The following is an 18452-nucleotide window of genomic DNA, read 5'->3' on the forward strand; positions in this document are numbered from 1 at the left end:
CGCACACACACATACAGCACCACACACACATACATACAGCACCGCAGACACACACATACATACAGCTCCGCACACACACACATACAGCACCGCAGACACACATACATACAGCTCCGCACACACACACATACAGCACCGCAGACACACATACATACAGCTCCGCGCACACAGAGCTCCGCACACACATAGCTCCGCACACACACACACATACAGCACCGCACAGACACACATACAGCTCCGCACACACAGAGCTCCGCACACACAGACACACACATACAGCTCCGCGCACACAGAGCTCCGCACACACAGACAGCTCTGCGCACACAGAGCTCCGCACACACAGACACACACATACAGCTCCGCGCACACAGAGCTCCGCACACAGAGCTCCGCACAGACAGCTTCGCGCACACAGAGCTCCGCACACAGAGCTCCGCACAGACAGCTCCGCGCACACAGAGCTCCGCACACACAGAGCTCCGCACAGACAGCTCCGCGCACACAGAGCTCCGCACAGACAGCTTCGCGCACACAGAGCTCCGCGCACACAGAGCTCCGCACAGACAGCTCCGCGCACACAGAGCTCCGCGCACACAGAGCTCCGCACACACAGAGCTCCGCACAGACAGCTCCGCGCACACAGAGCTCCGCACACACAGACAGCTCTGCACACACAGAGCTCCGCACACACACACAGCTCTGCACACCAGCACTGGCAATGTTTGCTCCCAGGACCCAGATAGTGAGTGGGGGTGTATTATACCCCACCCCCACCACTCACTCTCTGAGTCCGTCTGCCGGGAGGAAAGATCAAACAGATATCATACATTCAGGGCTGCTGTGTTTGCACGGCTCCTCCAGCCTCAGGCACTACAGGAAGAAACGAGGCTGAGGAGGAATGTGAGGGAAGAAGTGAGCACCGTGAGGTGAGTCACAGACAGCCGTGCAGCAGGCAGCGCGCGGGCAGGAGCAAGGAGGGAGATCGTTACAGACAGAGACAGTACACTACTTACTGTGTATGTACCCCGCTCGCTACTGTCTGCGAGTCCTCCAGCTCCTGGCCAGTAATGTGTGAGTCCAGGACAGGACACAGGGTCGGCACACAGGGCGCCGCCGCTCCACCTCAGCAGTCACATTCCGGCCGGCACCACCAGTGAGGCTGTGAGCAGGGGGACAGTGAGGTCACTGTGTCTCAGCAGGGGGAGTAGGGAGAGTCGGCACCAGCACCACGTGTTCTGGCTGCCGCTCTGCCGCCCCCTGTCTTCAGGAAGGGACCCACAGAACTAGTATTCAAAAAAAAAAAAAACGAAAAAAAAAAAATACACTTGCTCAGGTGCCGCCCCCCCCGCCTGTCCCCGCCCTAGGCACGTGCCCTCAAGTGCCTAGTGGCAAATACGGCCCTGGTCCTCTGCTGTCTAAGAAAAACGCAACGGCGGAAAACTTAAGCTCAGAGGGTGTGGAGGAGACCAATCTGAGCTTATGTATATCCTCCATGGTGGTTTCTCAATGCATGCTCCCTGCTAAGGTTTTTATTGCTGGCAGTGAGCTGCCAATTACTGTTTTTGTGGATAGTGGTTCAGCCACAAATCTCATTGATGAGGAGTTTGCGCGCACAGCAGGTTTTAGGATTGAAAAACTGTCTCATCCTATCCGCGTGGTCACCATCAATGCTGCTCCTCTCTCTCAGGGGGAGATAACTGAATTTGTGGCTGAGGTGAAACTCCACATAGGAGTTCTACATTCCGAGCGGGTTACATGTAAGGTGCTCAGGAATATTCCTGCTCAGGTGGTTTTGGGTTTTCCTTGGTTGTCTATGCACAACCCGGTAATTGACTGGAAAACTCAGGACATAATTCGGTGGAGCGAGTTCTGCCAGGAGAATTGCCTGGCCACATGTGTGGCTGCGGTGACTTCAAGCGTTCCGGAGTCACTTCTGGATTTTGTGGATGTGTTCTCTGAGAAGGGTTGTTCAGAGTTGCCGCCACATCGTCCTTATGACTGTTCTATCAGGTTTAAACCAGGGGCCAAATTGCCTAAAGCAAGGATGTTTAACATCTCCGGTCCGGAGAGACAAGCGTTAAAAGATTACATTGCTGAAAGCTTGAGCAAAGGGCACATCAGGCCGTCATCCTCGCCGGTGGCAGCAGGGTTCTTCTTCGTGAAGAAGAAAGATGGCGGATTACGTCCCTGTTTGGATTTCAGGGAGTTGAACCAGATTACGGTTCGTGATCCATACCCTATGCCTCTGATACTGGTCTGAGACCAGTGGCAGGTGCTAAATGGTTTACCAAGCTTGACCTCAGGGGGGCGTACAACCTCATAAGAGTCCGTCAAGGTGATGAGTGGAAGACGGCTTTTAATACCCCTGAGGGTCATTTTGAAAATTTGGTGATGCCCTTTGGGTTGACTAACGCACCTGCAGTGTTCCAACATTTCATCAATGATGTGTTCTCGCATGTTTTGGGGAAATTCGTTATCGTGTATCTAGATGACATTCTCATATATTCTTGCGACCATGATGCTCATTTAGATCATGTCAGGCAGGTGTTACAGCTTCTCAGAGAGAATAAGCTGTATGCTAAACTTGAGAAATGTGTATTTTCTGTTCAAGAGTTGCCTTTCTTGGGTTATATTGTGTCTGTTTCTGGGTTTAAAATGGACGCCGCTAAGGTGCAGGCGGTGCTGCATTGGGAACGTCCTGATAACCTGAAAGCACTTCAGCGGTTCCTTGGGTTTTCTAATTACTATAGGAAATTTATCAAGGATTTTTCCATCATTGCTAAACCGCTAACTGACATGACTAAAAAGGGTACCAATTTCTCCGTTTTGCCTGAGGCTGCTGTGCGCGCATTTGAATTTCTTAAGAACAGTTTTGTTACAGCCCCCTTTCTTGTGCAGCCAGACGTATCTAAACCCTTTGTTGTGGAAGTCGATGCGTCTGAGGTTGGTGTGGGGGCGGTACTATCTCAAGGCTCATCTTTGAGTGGTTTACGTCCGTGCGCCTATTTCTCCAAGAAACTGTCGTCTGCCGAACGTAACTACGATATCGGCAACAGGGAGTTGTTGGCAATTAAGTTGGCCTTTGAGGATTGGCGACACTTCTTGGAGGGGTCGGTACATCAGGTTACTGTTATTACCGATCATAAGAATCTGCTGTATTTGGAGTCAGCCAAGCGTCTGTCCCCCAGGCAGGCTCGCTGGGCATTGTTTTTCACGCGGTTCAATTTTGTGGTCACTTACAAACCGGGGTCTAAAAACACGAAGGCGGATGCTCTGTCCAGGTGTTTTCTGGGGGGGAGAACCTCGGGAGGATCCAGTACCCATCCTCCAAAAGGGTGTTGTGGTTTCGGCTCTCACTACCGAGGTTGAGGCTGAGTTTGCCGAGGCTCAGGAGGAGGTACCATCTGAACTTCCCGTCAACAAATCTTTTGTACCGCTTCATCTCCGCCTAAAGGTTTTGGCGGAGCATCATGATGCTGTCCTGGCTGGCCACCCAGGGGTTAGAGGTACCTTGGAGTTGGTGTCACGTCGGTTTTGGTGGCCCAAGATCTGACAGGACGTGGTCTCATACGTGTCAGCTTGTACCACATGCGCTAGGTCTAAGACGCCTCGCTCCCGTCCTGTTGGCACACTACTTCCTCTTGAGGTACCTAGTAAGCCTTGGACGGAAATCTCCATGGATTTCATCACTGACTTGCCCTCATCAGCTGGGAACGCGGTCATCTTGGTGATTGTTGATCGGTTTTCTAAAATGTCGCACTTTGTGTCTTTGCCTTCGTTGCCTAACGCTAAGACTCTGGCTCAGGTATTTGTGCAGGAGGTGGTCAGACTTCATGGGGTTCCGTCTGACATCGTGTCTGATAGGGGGTCTCAGTTTGTGGCAAAATTTTGGAGAGCATTTTGCTCACGGCTGGGGATCAAGTTATCTCATTCTTCGGCGTTTCATCCTCAGTCAAATGGTCAGACTGAGCGTATGAACCAAAATTTGGAACAGTACTTACGCTGCTTTGTCTCTGATAACCAGGAGGAGTGGTCTACCTTTCTTCCTTTGGCTGAGTTTGCCATCAATAATCACCGTCAGGAGTCGTCTGAGAAGTCTCCGTTTTTTTGTGTTTACGGGCTACATCCTCAATTTTGTACCTTGAGTCAGAGGGGCTCTTCCGGCGTTCCGGACGAGGACCAGTTGGGGACACAATTGTCATCAGTCTGGAGGAGAGTTAAGCAGCGCCTGTTGAGTGTGGGTGCTAGGTACAAGCGTGTGGCTGACAGTAGGCATGTGCCAGGTCCGGACCTGAGTGTGGATGACTGGGTGTGGTTATCCACAAAAAACATAAGACTCAAAATACCGTCCCTTAAATTGGGTCCACGGTTTATTGGTCCATTTAGGGTCACCGCTGTTATTAACCCAGTAGCGTACCGATTGGAGCTCCCTACGGTGTATAAGATACACAACGTGTTCCATAGGTCTCTTCTTAAGAAGGTGGTGGGTTCTGTGGACGCAGCGCCTATGCCACCTCCAGTCTTGGTGGATGGTAATTTGCAGTTTGAAGTCTCCAAGGTGGTTGACTCTTGTGTAGTGCGTCGCACTTTACAGTACTTGGTACACTGGCGTGGTTATGGGCCTGAGGAGAGGTCCTGGGTACCAGCCTCGGACATTCATGCGGATCGGCTGGTCAGGTTTTTTCATCGTCGCCATCCAGACAAGCCGGGTCCTATAAGCCGTGAGGGCCCTGGGGTCCCTCGTAGAAGGCGGGGTACTGTCATGTCGGACGCTGTTCAGACCAGGTCGTCCGACAGACAGCGGTAATTCCGCTTTTGACCACTATTTGCTCATTGGCGTCTGCTAGATTTTATCTAGCTGTTCCGGGGTTAATTTACCTAATCCTCAGATTGAAAGCTGGGCAATTCCCATGGCCTTTAAATAGTTCTCCTGTTCATTGGGCGTCGCCGATTATAGCTTCTGTCTTGTGCGTTGTTATCTCGGTCTGGAGTGGAGAGCTGGTTGTTGGAGATTCGTTGCTGATGGTGTATTTTCCTCTGTCTTATTTACTCCTTCCTATATTTGTATTTATTTTGCCCTGCACATTTATAGTGTATTCCTGAGTGACTGCGGCGTGGTGTATATTTTCCTTTATCCTTGTCTGTGCTAACTGTGGGTTTTGGAATATTACCTCTTCACTGGGTGGAGGGCGGAGGTATCAGCCTGGGGTTAAAACAGGAGTTAGGGTGAGGGTGGACATGCACACCATCAGTGTAAACTCCAGGTAGAGGGTCAGTCAGGATTTCCCTAGTCTGAGGGAAACTGCAGGGGCCCGGGTTTTTAGCTCTCGCTCACCTAGTCTCCCCGTGACACTTATCCTCAGAAGCAGAGGTGACTCTTGGTCTTCCTTTCCTTGGGCGGTCCTCATGTGAGCCAGTTTCTTTGTAGCGCTTGATTGTTTTTGCAACTGCACTTGGGGACACTTTCAAAGTTTTCCCAATTTTTCGGACTGACTGACCTTCATTTCTTAAAGTAATGATGGCCACTCATTTTTCTTTACTTGGCTGCTTTTTTCTTGCCATAATACAAATTCTAACAGTCTATTCAGTAGGACTATCAGCTGTGTATCCACCAGACTTCTGCTCAACATAACTGATGGTCCCAACCCCATTTATAAGGCAAGAAATCCCACTTATTAAACCTGACAGGGCACACCTGTGAATTGAAAACCATTCCCGGTGACTACCTCTTGAAGCTCATCAAGAGAATGCCAAGAGTGTGCAAATCAGTCATCAAAGCGAAAGGTGGCTACTTTGAAGAACCTAGAATATAAGACATATTTTCAGTTGTTTCACACTTTTTTGCTAAGTATATAATTCCACATGTGTTAATTCATAGTTTTGATGCCTTCAGTGTGAATGTACAATTTTCATAGTCATGAAAATACAGGAAAATCTTTAAATGAGAAGGTGTGTCCAAACTTTTGGTCTGTACTGTATAGAGTAGGGGTACAGTGGTTAGCACTGCAGCGCTGGGGTCCTGGGTTCATATGCCACCAAGGACAACATCTGCAAGGAGTTTGTATGTTCTTCCCATGATTGCATGGGTTTCCTCCCACATTCCAAAGACATACTGATAGGGAATTTAGATTGTGAGCCCCTTTGGGGACAGCAATGATAATGTGTGTAAAACGCTGCGGAATAATATAGCTATGCATAATAAATAAGCTATGCATAATAAATAAATAAATAGGGGTAACTGAGGAGTGAGGGGCAAGGAAATGAACAGAGGCAGACAAAAAAGCATCATGCAGAGCTCTGAAACCAGTATTTTACCTCACATCAATTTACTTTAAATGATAAATGTGCATGTATTTCTTTTAGGTCCACCTGGTCCCCCAGGAGGTGTCAGAACAGAAGAAATAAGAGATACATCAGTGAAACTCACATGGAGTAGTGGTACAGACAATCACCAGCCAATTTCTAAGTATACTATTCAAGCTAAAACTTCACTGTCAGAGGAGTGGAAAGATGTGAAGACTGGTATGTTGTGACCTGCTGGTTAATGCTAACCTTACTGAAAGCAGATCTGTCATGAAAATATGCTGTTTAATGACTTTATGTCAAACCTGCTGATCTATTATTCCAATAGGCTTTAAAAATACATATTCTTTTAATAATAGCTGCTAAGAAAACATTGTAAAAAAACTCAGTCATAGTGTTCATGAGGAAAGTGCTCACTGTCCTTTTTCCAAACAACAAACTAACAATAGGCACACTCCTGTTTGTATCTATGTTTTACCTGACTGTTTTGATTGTACTAATAAAGATTTTCACAGTGATTTGTTTTGCTTCCATAGTTTATCAGAATTATACATTTGTTGTGAGTATCCCTTTTAGTTGCAGGCCATATTTTGCTATTTATGAATCAGGGAGCAGGGAGCTTAGAATTGGAAAAATAAACGTTGTCAAGGCAAGTCATAGGGTCAAGATTTTCAATTGTCAATTTTACAATAGACCGCTATACTAGTGGTTCTCTGGCTCAAGTTCACTAGGCAAGCTACTAATAAAAATATAGAAAAAAGTTTCAAGATATTTAAAGGGAACCTGTCACCCCCAAAATCGAAGGTGAGCTAAGGCCACCGGCATCAGGGGCTTATCTACAGCATTCTGTAATGCTATAGATAAGCCCCCGATGTATCCTGAACGATGAGAAAAAGAGGTTAGATTATACTCACCCAGGGGTGGTCCCGCTGCGGTCCGTATCCGAGGAAAGGAGCCGGGAAAGGTAAGAGAGGCCCGGCGCCTGCGCACTGCAGTACTTTGCTCTGCCCTCAACAGGGCAGACAAAGTACGCCTGCGCCGGAGCCGCAGCGTGAAGACCAGAAGAGGACGTCATCGTAAGTGGGACCGCCCCTGGGTGAGTATAATCTAACCTCTTTTTCTCATCTTTCAGGATACATCGGGGGCTTATCTACAGCATTACAGAATGCTGTAGATAAGCCCCTGATGCCGGTGGGCTTAGCTCACCTTTGATTTTGGGGGTGACAGGTTCCCTTTAAAAAAACAATTCTGTATATATGACCATTTTTTCCTTAAACATATATAACAAACCTAAAAAATAAATAATAACATACGTTTGTAACCTTCCAAATTAATAACTATCATATTGGTTCCATGCTGTGAATACTGAAATAATCAAAATTGCATAAATGTAGTTTATCACTTTGCTTCCCCCCAAAATGGAATGAAAGATATCATAAAGTAACATGTACCCCTCTGAACATGATGTTTTTATTGTTTTACTGTTTTTACTTTCTTTTAAGTGGTAAAATAATATATTATAAAATTGGTAATTATATTACATTTTAGCAGAATTAAAGGAAATCTGTCAATAGGATTGTTCTATCTAATTATATCTAATTTGTAAGCAACATGATGCAGGGGCAGAGACTATGATTCCAGTGATGTGTCAATTACTGGTCTTCTTATTGTAGTTTCATTAAAATCAGTTTTATCAGCAGGATATTATCACTACAGGAACAGTTCTAGTCCTCCATATTGATGAGCTCTGTATAACCATGTTCCCAAAAAGCTAAGTAGCAGCTTCTGCCTATGTATACACAGAAAACCAATCAATGATGTGGGCCGGGTTACACAGAGCTCAACATCCAGGGATCAGTTAGATCTGCAGAAAACAAAAATAGCAGTGATTTCATCAAAATGACAGCATGCCGGCCAGTAAGTTATCTATCATGGAACCAGACCCTCTGTCCCTACATCATGCTGCTCTGCTCTCAGATTACATAGCAAAAACTATCTTTTAATTTATATCAAAGCTATATTCTTTTGTGATCTCTTAAAACATTTGTTATTTTGTATCCCTGGACTTAGAAATCCCTAACATTGAAGGAAATATGGAGTCAGCAAGGTTAATAGATTTAATTCCATGGATGGAATACGAATTTCGAGTTATAGCAACCAATACACTAGGAAACGGTGAACCAAGTCTGCCTTCATCAAAAATTAGGACAGAAGGAGCAGGTAAGTATGATGTTTGATATAGTCTAGTAACCTGAGCTTAGGCCTTTGGTATATGGAATGTTTAGAATTCTATTATAACTGTAACTGACGATATTTTGGGTGATGCTTTTGTTCTACAGCACCCATTGTTGCTCCTTCTGATGTTGGCGGAGGCGGAGGAACTAATCGAGAATTAACAGTAACTTGGGTGGTAAGTGAAGATACTCTTTTTTACATGCATGTTGGTGTTTCAATACTAAATAAAATTCTCAATCTGGAAATGGAGGGAAGGATCAGAGAGGAGGAGGCAAGGAGCAGAAGCAGAAGGCCTGAGCGAGATATTGGTGGTACACACAGGGTTGGCAGCAAGCCAGGCATGGGTATGTTTTGTGTGCGCAGAATTCTATTGGATACTACATACTTGAGAGCTCGGTTGTAGAAAGTGACGTATGGCGGCCTATAAACAATTCAGTGTTGGCAGGTTTGGGCTTATCTTCTTTACAGTACCTTTTTTTCTTTACAGCCTTTAGCCCGTGAATACCATTATGGTGACAACTTTGGCTACATTATTGCTTTTAAGCCTTTTAATGAAAGAGAATGGAGGAAAGTGACAGTAACCAATCCAGAAAGTGGGCGATACATACATAAAGATGATAGCATCACTCCTGCCACACAATTTCAAGTCAAAGTTAAAGCCTTCAATAACATGGGAGATGGTCCATACAGCAGTACCGCTACTATATATTCAGCTGATGAAGGTAAGATAAGCAAACTATTCATTACTAGTTTGTGGCCCGATTCTAACGCATCGGGTATTCTAGAATATATATGTAGTTTATTTCTGAAGATTTTAGAATAATACATTGAATACACAGGATTCGGCTGGCCGGGCGCGACCAATTAGCGAAGCATGGTTCAAATTCCCCCGCCAATTCACGGCTGTAGTGCGCCTGTCGCTGATTGCTCGCTGCCGGCCACGTAGTATATAGCACAGCCACGTTGTATATAGCACAGCCACGTAGTATATAGCAGCCCACATAGCATATAACACAGCAACGTAGTATATAACACAGCTCACGAAGTATATAACAGCCCACGCAGTATTTAACACAGCCCACATAGTGTATAACACAGCCCACGTAGTGTATAACACAGCTCACGTAGTATATTGCACAACCACGTAGTATATTGCACAGCCACGTAGTATATTGGACAGCCACGTAGCATATTGCACAGCCCACGTAGTATATTGCACAGCCACGTATTATATTGCACAGCCGATTTAGTATATAACACAGCCCACGCAGTATATAATACTGCCCACGTAGTATATAACACAGCCCACGCAGTATATAGCAATGTGAGCACCATATCCCTGTTAAAAAAAGATTTAAAATAAAAAATAGTTATATACTCACCCTCCGACGGCCCCCAGATCCGGCTCAGGCCTTTCCCGCTCCTCGCGCGCCGCTCCGGTCCCAAGCGGCTATAACATGTGATGATGTAGCTGACTCGTGAGACCGCTAGGTCATTGCCGAAATGCATTCTGGGGACCGGAGCGGCACGCGAGGAGCGGGAAAGGCCTGGGCTGGATCCGGGGGCCGTCGGAGGGTGAGTATATAATGATTTTTTAATTTTTTTATTATTTTTAACATTATATGTTTTTACTATTGATGCTGCATAGGCAGCATCAATAGTAAAAAAGTTGGTCACACAGAGGGTTAATGGCAGCGTTAACGGACTGCCTTACACTGCGTTATGCCACGGTGTAAGGCAGTCCGGTTAACGCTATGTGGGCGCTGACTGGGGGGGGAGTAGGGAGGGGGCACTGACTGCAGGGGAGGAGAGAGGGGCCAATTCGTGGCCGGACTGTGCCCATCGCTGATTGGTCAGGGCCTTGGGCAGTTAGAACTGTGTTAGAACTTCAGTCAAACATTTCATCAGAATTGGCAGAAAGAATAGCATTACGTAGTGTTATATCTCCAGAAATATCCCCAAAAATAACGACAGAATTTGATGTAACCTAAAGCAAGTCAATGAGGTTTGCCAGTGCTGATGATATCTGTTGCATCATGGAGCTGACACAATGCAGATTTGAACAAAGCCACATTTAGTAAACTTTGCTCCAATTCATTATTGTTGTTTCCCCAGTTTTCTGTAGTAATTTGCTCTTTCCTACTGACTTTAGAAATTAAGCTTCATTCTTTATACGTACTGCACCACTTTTTAATTTGCAATCTGAAGATAGAAGAAGCCTGCATCACCAAATGAAAAACACTTTGTCTCCTTTGTTAGTATAGTAAGCAAGCCATATAAAAAATGTTCACTGAATTACGTGTTTGAGGCACTTTCAGCACTTTATCATGGAGCCTGAAACATGTAACCCAGTAATTACTTTTTATACGAGTCATGTATTATGTTAACAAAGGAGACCGTAAAGTATTTTTTTTTCATTTCTGCTGTCTTGCTGGATTACATTATGGACTGAACCTTGCCATGCATCTCCTATTGCAGGTGACAACATTGGCTATCTTCATAATTACTTTTTAAGTTGTCTTTAACCCCTTCACGACTTTGGACATATAGGTACGTCCAATGTCGTGTCCCTGCCTTTGATGCGGACTCCGGCGCTGAGTCCGACTCTTTGCCTGCACATGACAGCTGATCTGATCACCTGTAATGTACCTCTAACAGCCACAGGTGAATCCAAGATCCACCTGTAGCTGTTAATCGGTTAAATGCCGATGTCAATCACTGACAGCGGCATTTAATATGTGCCGGCCGGAAGCGTGTCACAAATTCCACCCATGACCAACCTGGTCACGTGATTGTGAGGTGCCGATTGGTTGTCATGACAGCTGGGGGGTCTCTGGCAGCCATTTTCCCAAAGCCCACTGTTAGGACTGGCGGAATGCACCAAATAATTAAAAAGATGGAATAAGGTGCGTTTGCAGCCCAGGGTCCACCGTGCAGGGATGATACCTGATGCTAGGTAGTGGCGAACAGTAAATGGCGGTATAATGAAACACATACGGGTTAGCTACATCCGGTATGAATGAAGCGAACCCTGTTGCGTCACATGAACGCAATACCGCAGAGGAAACTCAAGTTTTGAGTCACAGAACTCTGCCCCAAGACACGGGGTTAGAGTCCCTCTAGACCACTTGCATTCGGCACTGGAAGTGCGGTGCCAGGGAAAACACAAAATAGATTTAGCGCACTGGGTGCACGCAGCACCGCTCTGGCGGACACCACTAACCGCCCAAGTAGGGACAAGTAAGCGCACTGGTTGCGCACGGTGCCACACTGGCTAACGCTGTAGATAGACGCTATAGATTGTGCCTGGTGCTGGATGGCTCTAACTAGCGCTAGATAGCTCCAACATTCGCGAGCAGTCATCAACACTTGGGATGGGTATGATTCGGAGCTTTCTCCAGAACAGGCATACATCCACACACACACAATAACTGATTTATACTAGCCGTGCGGCCATGCAAACATTTTATAGCGGAAGTTGTCCAGGACCTTCCTAGTGGTCCAATAGGAGCTTCTACAGGACCAGAGCATGTGACCCCCGACCTCCAATGAGAGGTCGTCCCTTGGGCATGCTCAGAAGAAGAAAAGCAGGACTTAGTCCAGGAGCGCCTGCTCGCCGCTGATCAGTACTGGTTACGATGGCTGAGCCTGGAAGGACAGCAGTATCCAGCCGCACAGTATCAGCTTAAGCCATACACTGGGACTGATGTCTCTGCTGAGCAGGCTTCACTGTGGCTGGAGGAGAATGGGAGACCGCAGCGGACATGGTTCGAGATTCCCCCTGTGCAGCGGTGGGAACTCGACACCTAACACCCACAGCAGGAAGTCAATGGGAAACTGCTGGGACTCCACTAAATGCCAACATTTTATGACAACCCACAGCACTGGGACACACCCTCCTTCCAGCCACCACACCTTGGGAAGCTACATTCAGGTTATAGGATGCACCCACATTTTCCTCCCAAATTTTTCGGAAAGAAAGTGCGTCTTATAATCCGAAAAATACTGTATTTAGCACTGTGTACTTACAATTGCTAATATTTCTTTTTTCGCTGCAATACGTAGAAACATGAAGTGTCTTATTCTTGCAGAAATCATTCCTTTCTTCAACTCTTGACCATCCTTTGCTTCTCCCCCTCTTCCATTGAATTTTGCAGTGATTATGACTTGTACAGGGAAAATAGACCTGTTTCTACATAGAGCTTAGAAGGATTCAGCTAGTCAGTTTTTAGTCATGTGATGTTGTAGACCGAATGGAAAACAGAAGAATTACCATATGTTTTCGGCCTATAAGACGCATTGGATCATAAGACGCTCTTGTATTTTAGAGGAGGAAATTAGAAAAAAAATTAAAGCAAAAAATGTGGTCAATTCTGTTCTAATATGCACTATTCTAGTATATATGTTAGGAGTCGAGTTTCCTCTGCTGCACAGGGGGAATCTCGATCCGTCTCTGCTGCGGTCTCCCATTCTCCATCGTCCGCAGTGGAGCCTGCTCAGCGGAGACGTCGGTCCCAGCGTCTCACTGAGTCTGATTCAGTGCAAAGGGTTATTGCTGCCTCTCCAGGCTCTACTATTGTACCCTGCACTGATCTACGGCGAACAGGCTTTTCTGGGACTAAGTCCTGCTTTGCACATACTGAGCATGCCCAGGACAAGATCTCTCACTGGAGATCAGGGGTCACATGTTCAGCTTCTGCAGCCAAGTCCATTGGTCCTTTCAGGAAGGTCCTATAGGTGCTTGGACTAAGTCCTGCTCTGCACACACTGAGCATGCCCAGGGCAAGATCTCTCAGTGGAGATCTAGGGTCACATGCTCAGGTATGGCAATCTCTCATTTGTCCTCTTCTTTAAGGTCCTGTAGGTACTGCAGCTATTTAAGGCTCGCATGGCCGCACGGCCATGCGCTAGTATCTTCATACGTTACATGCTTTGCGCCATTGTGGTCATTTGTGTGAATGTGTTCAGGGGCCCGGCTGAAATAAGCCCCTAGAATGCTGGCACCTCCGGCGAGGAGTTTGTGTGTAAGAGTATTCAGGGACCCGGCTGAAACAAGCCCTTAGAATGCTGGCTCCTCCGGCGAGGAGAGTAGTATGCATGAATGACCACTGACTGCTCGCGTCTGGGTAGTTAGCCTGTGTCTCTGTGACAGTTAACAGGGCACAGAGCTTTGTCTTCTCGGCCACTCTGTGAAGCTAACAGAGCTGGTTATTACCGCCATATAGCGCCGCCATCCACTTAGCAGCAGGATATTCCTGCACGGTGGATCCCGGGTTGCGAACGCACCAATCACCTCAATAAATATATTTGGTGCGTTCCGCAAACCCTAACATTATACTAGCGCCAGGATCTGGCTAAGTAATGGCGGACAAACAGCGATTGCAGGGGTACATCCAGCTGCTGGAGGGCCGGTTGGCGTCTCTCGAGCGTGCAACCTCGGCGGTGGATGTTACTGCAATTGCTGTTCAGGCTGCTAGCGTGGCTGCAGCAGCTTTACCCACTGCCACCTCTGTCCCGACCTTATCCCATCTTCCATTGCCTGAAAAATTCTCTGGGGACAGTAAGTCCTGTAGGGGATTCGTGAGCCAGTGCGGTATTCATCTCGAGCTCCTGGCTGCACGTTTTCCCACAGAGCGGGCAAAGGTGGGATTTGTAATTTCTCTTCTGTCGGACAGAGCTTTGGAGTGGGCTACGCCGCTGTGGGAGCGCAACGATCATGTGGTGCAGAGTGTTCCTCGGTTTCTGGACACTCTGAAGCAGGTCTTCGTAGGACCTCAAGTCACCCATGATACGGCGGCGCTCCAACTGCTGGCATTGACTCAGGGTTCGACCATGGTTAGTCAATTTGCCATTCTCTTCCGGACCTTAGCGTCTGAGTTGGAGTGGTCTGATAAAACCCTCATCCCAGTCTTCTGGAGGGGGCTGGCTGACCATGTGAAGGACGCTTTGGCCACTAGGGAGATTCCCGCTACACTGGAGGAGCTCATATCCATATCAACTCTCATAGACCTTCGTTTTCACGAGCGAAGGTTGGAGCGAGCCCAGTGTAAGCAGAGGTTTCGGCTGGCTCCCACCTTTGCCAGACCTTTGGAATCTCCTGTCCAGGCGCCCGAGTCACATGAGGCCATGGAGGGGTCACGAGCGGGGTCTAAGTCCCAGGCTGCTCTTGCCTCTAAGGTCTGTCATGTTTGCCGGCAGTCCGGACATTTTGCCTCTAAGTGTCCGCAGCGGTCGAGGAAATGTCAGTGTCTAGTGGCAGTTGGAGGAGGTGCATTAGACACGGCGACGTTTACCTCAAAATTGTCCTTCAAGGGGACAATTACTATAGGCCCATCCACTCTTATGGTAGAGCTTTGCGTGGACTCTGGAGCGGAGGGTAATTTTATGTCTTCCACTTTCGCTCAGCGACACGCAATACCCCTGGTGATGCTCGCCAAGGCAATAACCATTCGAGTGGTAAATGGGTCGACACTACCTTTACAGATTACACACCAAACCATCCCTTTCACTCTCTTGTTATCTCCATCACATCAGGAGATTATTTCTCTTTTGGTCCTTCCTGAGGGAGTTGATGAGGTCCTGTTGGGGATACCCTGGCTTCGTTTTCATTCTCCTCATATAAAGTGGTCCTCAGGGAAAATTTTGGGATGGAGTAAATCCTGTGAGGGTAGATGTCAGAGGGACTGCGTTCAGGTTGCTACAACTAAGGTACCCGCAGATCTTTCCTCTCTCCCCAAGCACTATTGGCCTCATGCGGACGTATTCCACGTAACACAAGGGATGGGCACTGTGAATATCTGGTGATGCCCTTTGGGCTCTGTAATGCCCCGGCCGTTTTCCAAGACTTCGTGAACGACATCTTCCGGGAGATGCTCACCACCTCGGTCGTAGTCTATCTGGATGATATTCTCATCTACTCTCCAGATATTGACTCCCACCGGAGAGATGTTCGCAAAGTCTTCGACCTCTTACGGGCAAACTCCCTCTACGCTAAATTGGAGAAGTGTGTGTTTGAGCAGGAGTCCTTGCCATTCCTTGGATATATCATCTCTGCCCAGGGTTTGGCTATGGATCCTGCCAAGCTACAGGCTGTGATGGACTGGCAGGAACCCCATTCACTTAAAGCGGTGCAGCGCTTTATGGGGTTCATCAATTACTATCGCCAGTTCATTCCACACTTTTCAACTTTGGTAGCTCCCTTGGTTGCCCTCACCAAGAAGGGAGCAAATCCCAAGTTGTGGTCGGAGGATGTCTCCAAGGCATTCCTTTCGATTAAGTCACACTTTGCTAGCGCTCCCATTCTACATCGTCCCGATGTAGATAAGCCATTTATTATGGAGGTGGATGCCTCATCCGTTAGTGCTGGAGCAGTCCTTTTCCAAAAGGATGCTCAAGGTCGGAAGCATCCTTGCTTCTTCTTCTCCAAGACCTTCACACCAGCGGAGAGGAACTATTCCATCGGGGACAGGGAGTTGCTAGCAATGAAGTTGGCTTTTTCTGAGTGGAGACACCTCTTGGAGGGAGCTCGCTTTCCCTTTCTAGTATTCACCGACCACAAAAACTTGGTGTATATACAGACAGCCCAGCGGCTGAATTCTCGCCAGGCCAGATGGTCCCTGTTCTTCTCCCGGTTCCATTTTACTCTCCATTTTCTCTCTGGAGAGAAGAACACTCGTGCCGATGCTCTCTCTCGCTCAGTAGTGTCATCTGAGGAGGAGGATGAGGAGCCTCGGCTTATTGTCCCCTCTGAGAGCCTGAGAACTGTGGCCCCGGTTTCGCTTGAGTCCATGCCCCCGGGCAAGACTTTCGTACCAGCAAATTTGCGACCTGAGGTTCTCTCTTGGGCACACTCGTCCAGAGTGGGTGGACATTTTGGAACCAAGAGGACATCTGAGCTTTTGGCGAGGACGTACTGGTGGCCGCATATGGCCCGTGACGTCGGGGACTATATTCGGGCGTGTGTCTCCTGCGCCCAGAATCGGTCTTAACGGCAACGGCCTGCCGGGTTACTTTGTGGTGGGTTTGCCCAAGTCTCGTGGCTGTACCATCATTTGGGTCATCACCGATCATTTCTCGAAAATGGTGCATTTGGTGCCACTACCACGGTTACCTTCTGCAAGGGCCTTGGCGGCGTTGTTCATTAAGCATATTTTCCGCTTACATGGTATGCCTGATAAAGTTGTCAGCGACCGGGGTCCCCAGTTTGCGTCTCGGTTTTGGAGAGAGCTCTGCCGTTTACTCAGCATAGAGCTGAATCTCTCCTCTTCATATCTTCCCGAGACGAATGGGTTGGTAGAGAGAACCAATCAGACTCTGGTGACATACTTGCGACATTTTGTCTCTGCTAGGCAGGATGACTGGGCATCTTTGCTACCTTGGGCGGAATTTCCCTTGAATAATGCCGTAGCCGATTCCACTGGTCAGACTCCTTTTCTCCTTAATTACGGCCAGCATCCGCGTGTCCCTGTGCCCATGCCCGTGTCATCCACCGATTCTAGGGTGGCAGACTGGGCGGTGGAGGCACGTGACATCTGGGACCGCACACAGGATGCCATCCGGGCCTCCAAGGAGAGAATGAGGGTCTCGGCTGATACACACTGACGCCCCGCTCCGACCTTTGCTTCTGGCGACTTAGTGTGGCTCTCCGCCCGTAACATCAGGCTGCGAGTTGAGTCCACTAAGTTTGCTCCTCGCTACATTGGTCCGTTCAAAGTTCTGGAACAGGTGAACCCTGTGGTCTACCGTTTGGCTATTCCTCCACGCCTTGGTATCACCGATACCTTTCACGTTTCCCTCTTAAAGCCCGTTCTTTTGTCCCGGTTTTCTGAGTCATCTGCCGGGACATCGGGTTCATCTACGGATGAGTTTGAGGTGAATGCTATCGTGGGGTGCACGGTGGTACGTGGCAAGAAATTTTATCTGGTGGATTGGAAGGGTCACGGTCCTGAGGATAGAACCTGGGAGCCTGTGGAGCACATTCGGGCTCCGCTGCTCATTGCAGCTTTTGAGCGTAGCAAGGCTCAAGGAGGGGGGGGCCCTAGGAGGGGGGGTAATGTTAGGAGTCGAGTTTCCTCTGTTGCACAGGGGGAATCTCGATCCGTCTCTGCTGCGGTCTCCCATTCTCCATCGTCCGCAGTGGAGCCTGCTCAGCGAAGACGTCGGTCCCAGCGTCTCACTGAGTCTGATTCAGTGCAAAGGGTTATTGCTGCCTCTCCAGGCTCTACCCTTGTACCCTGCACTGATCTACGGCGAACAGGCTTTTCTGGGACTAAGTCCTGCTTTGCACATACTGAGCATGCCCAGGACAAGATCTCTCACTGGAGATCAGGGGTCACATGTTAAAGCTTCTGCAGCCAAGTCCATTGGTCCTTTCAGGAAGGTCCTATAGGTGCTTGGACTAAGTCCTGCTCTGCACACACTGAGCATGCCCAGGGCAAGATCTCTCAGTGGAGATCTAGGGTCACATGCTCAGGTATGGCAATCTCTCATTGGTCCTCTTCTTTAAGGTCCTGTAGGTACTGCAGCTATTTAAGGCTCGCATGGCCGCTCGGCCATGCGCTAGTATCTTCATACGTTACATGCTTTGCGCCATTGTGGTCATTTGTGTGAATGTGTTCAGGGACCCGGCTGAAATAAGCCCCTAGAATGCTGGCACCTCCGGCGAGGAGTTTGTGTGTGAGAGTATTCAGGGACCCGGCTGAAACAAGCCCTTAGAATGCTGGCTCCTCCGACGAGGAGAGTAGTATGCATGAATGACCACTGACTGCTCGCGTCTGGGTATTTAGCCTGTGTCTCTGTGACAGTTAACAGGGCACAGAGTTTTGTCTTCTCGGCCACTCTGTGAAGCTAACAGAGCTGGTTATTACCACCATATAGCGCCGCCATCCACTTAGCAGCAGGATATTCCTGCACGG

At 48.1% G+C, this 18452-nt stretch overlaps 1 protein-coding gene across 2 annotated transcripts in view; it reads left to right on the forward strand.

Annotated features, from left to right (window-relative positions):
• CNTN1 (contactin 1) overlaps window positions 1-18452 on the forward strand; it is a 279575-nt gene that overhangs the window by 244393 nt on the left and 16730 nt on the right. For both annotated transcript variants that reach the window (XM_077265109.1, XM_077265110.1), the window contains exons 16-19: window positions 6364-6522; window positions 8374-8523; window positions 8643-8713; window positions 9026-9260. In XM_077265109.1, the coding sequence (XP_077121224.1) occupies window positions 6364-6522; window positions 8374-8523; window positions 8643-8713; window positions 9026-9260 (615 nt within the window). The remainder of the gene's footprint in view (window positions 1-6363; window positions 6523-8373; window positions 8524-8642; window positions 8714-9025; window positions 9261-18452) is intronic.

Source organism: Ranitomeya variabilis, chromosome 5, assembly GCF_051348905.1.
Source record: "Ranitomeya variabilis isolate aRanVar5 chromosome 5, aRanVar5.hap1, whole genome shotgun sequence".
NCBI classification, from domain to species: Eukaryota; Metazoa; Chordata; class Amphibia; order Anura; family Dendrobatidae; genus Ranitomeya; species Ranitomeya variabilis.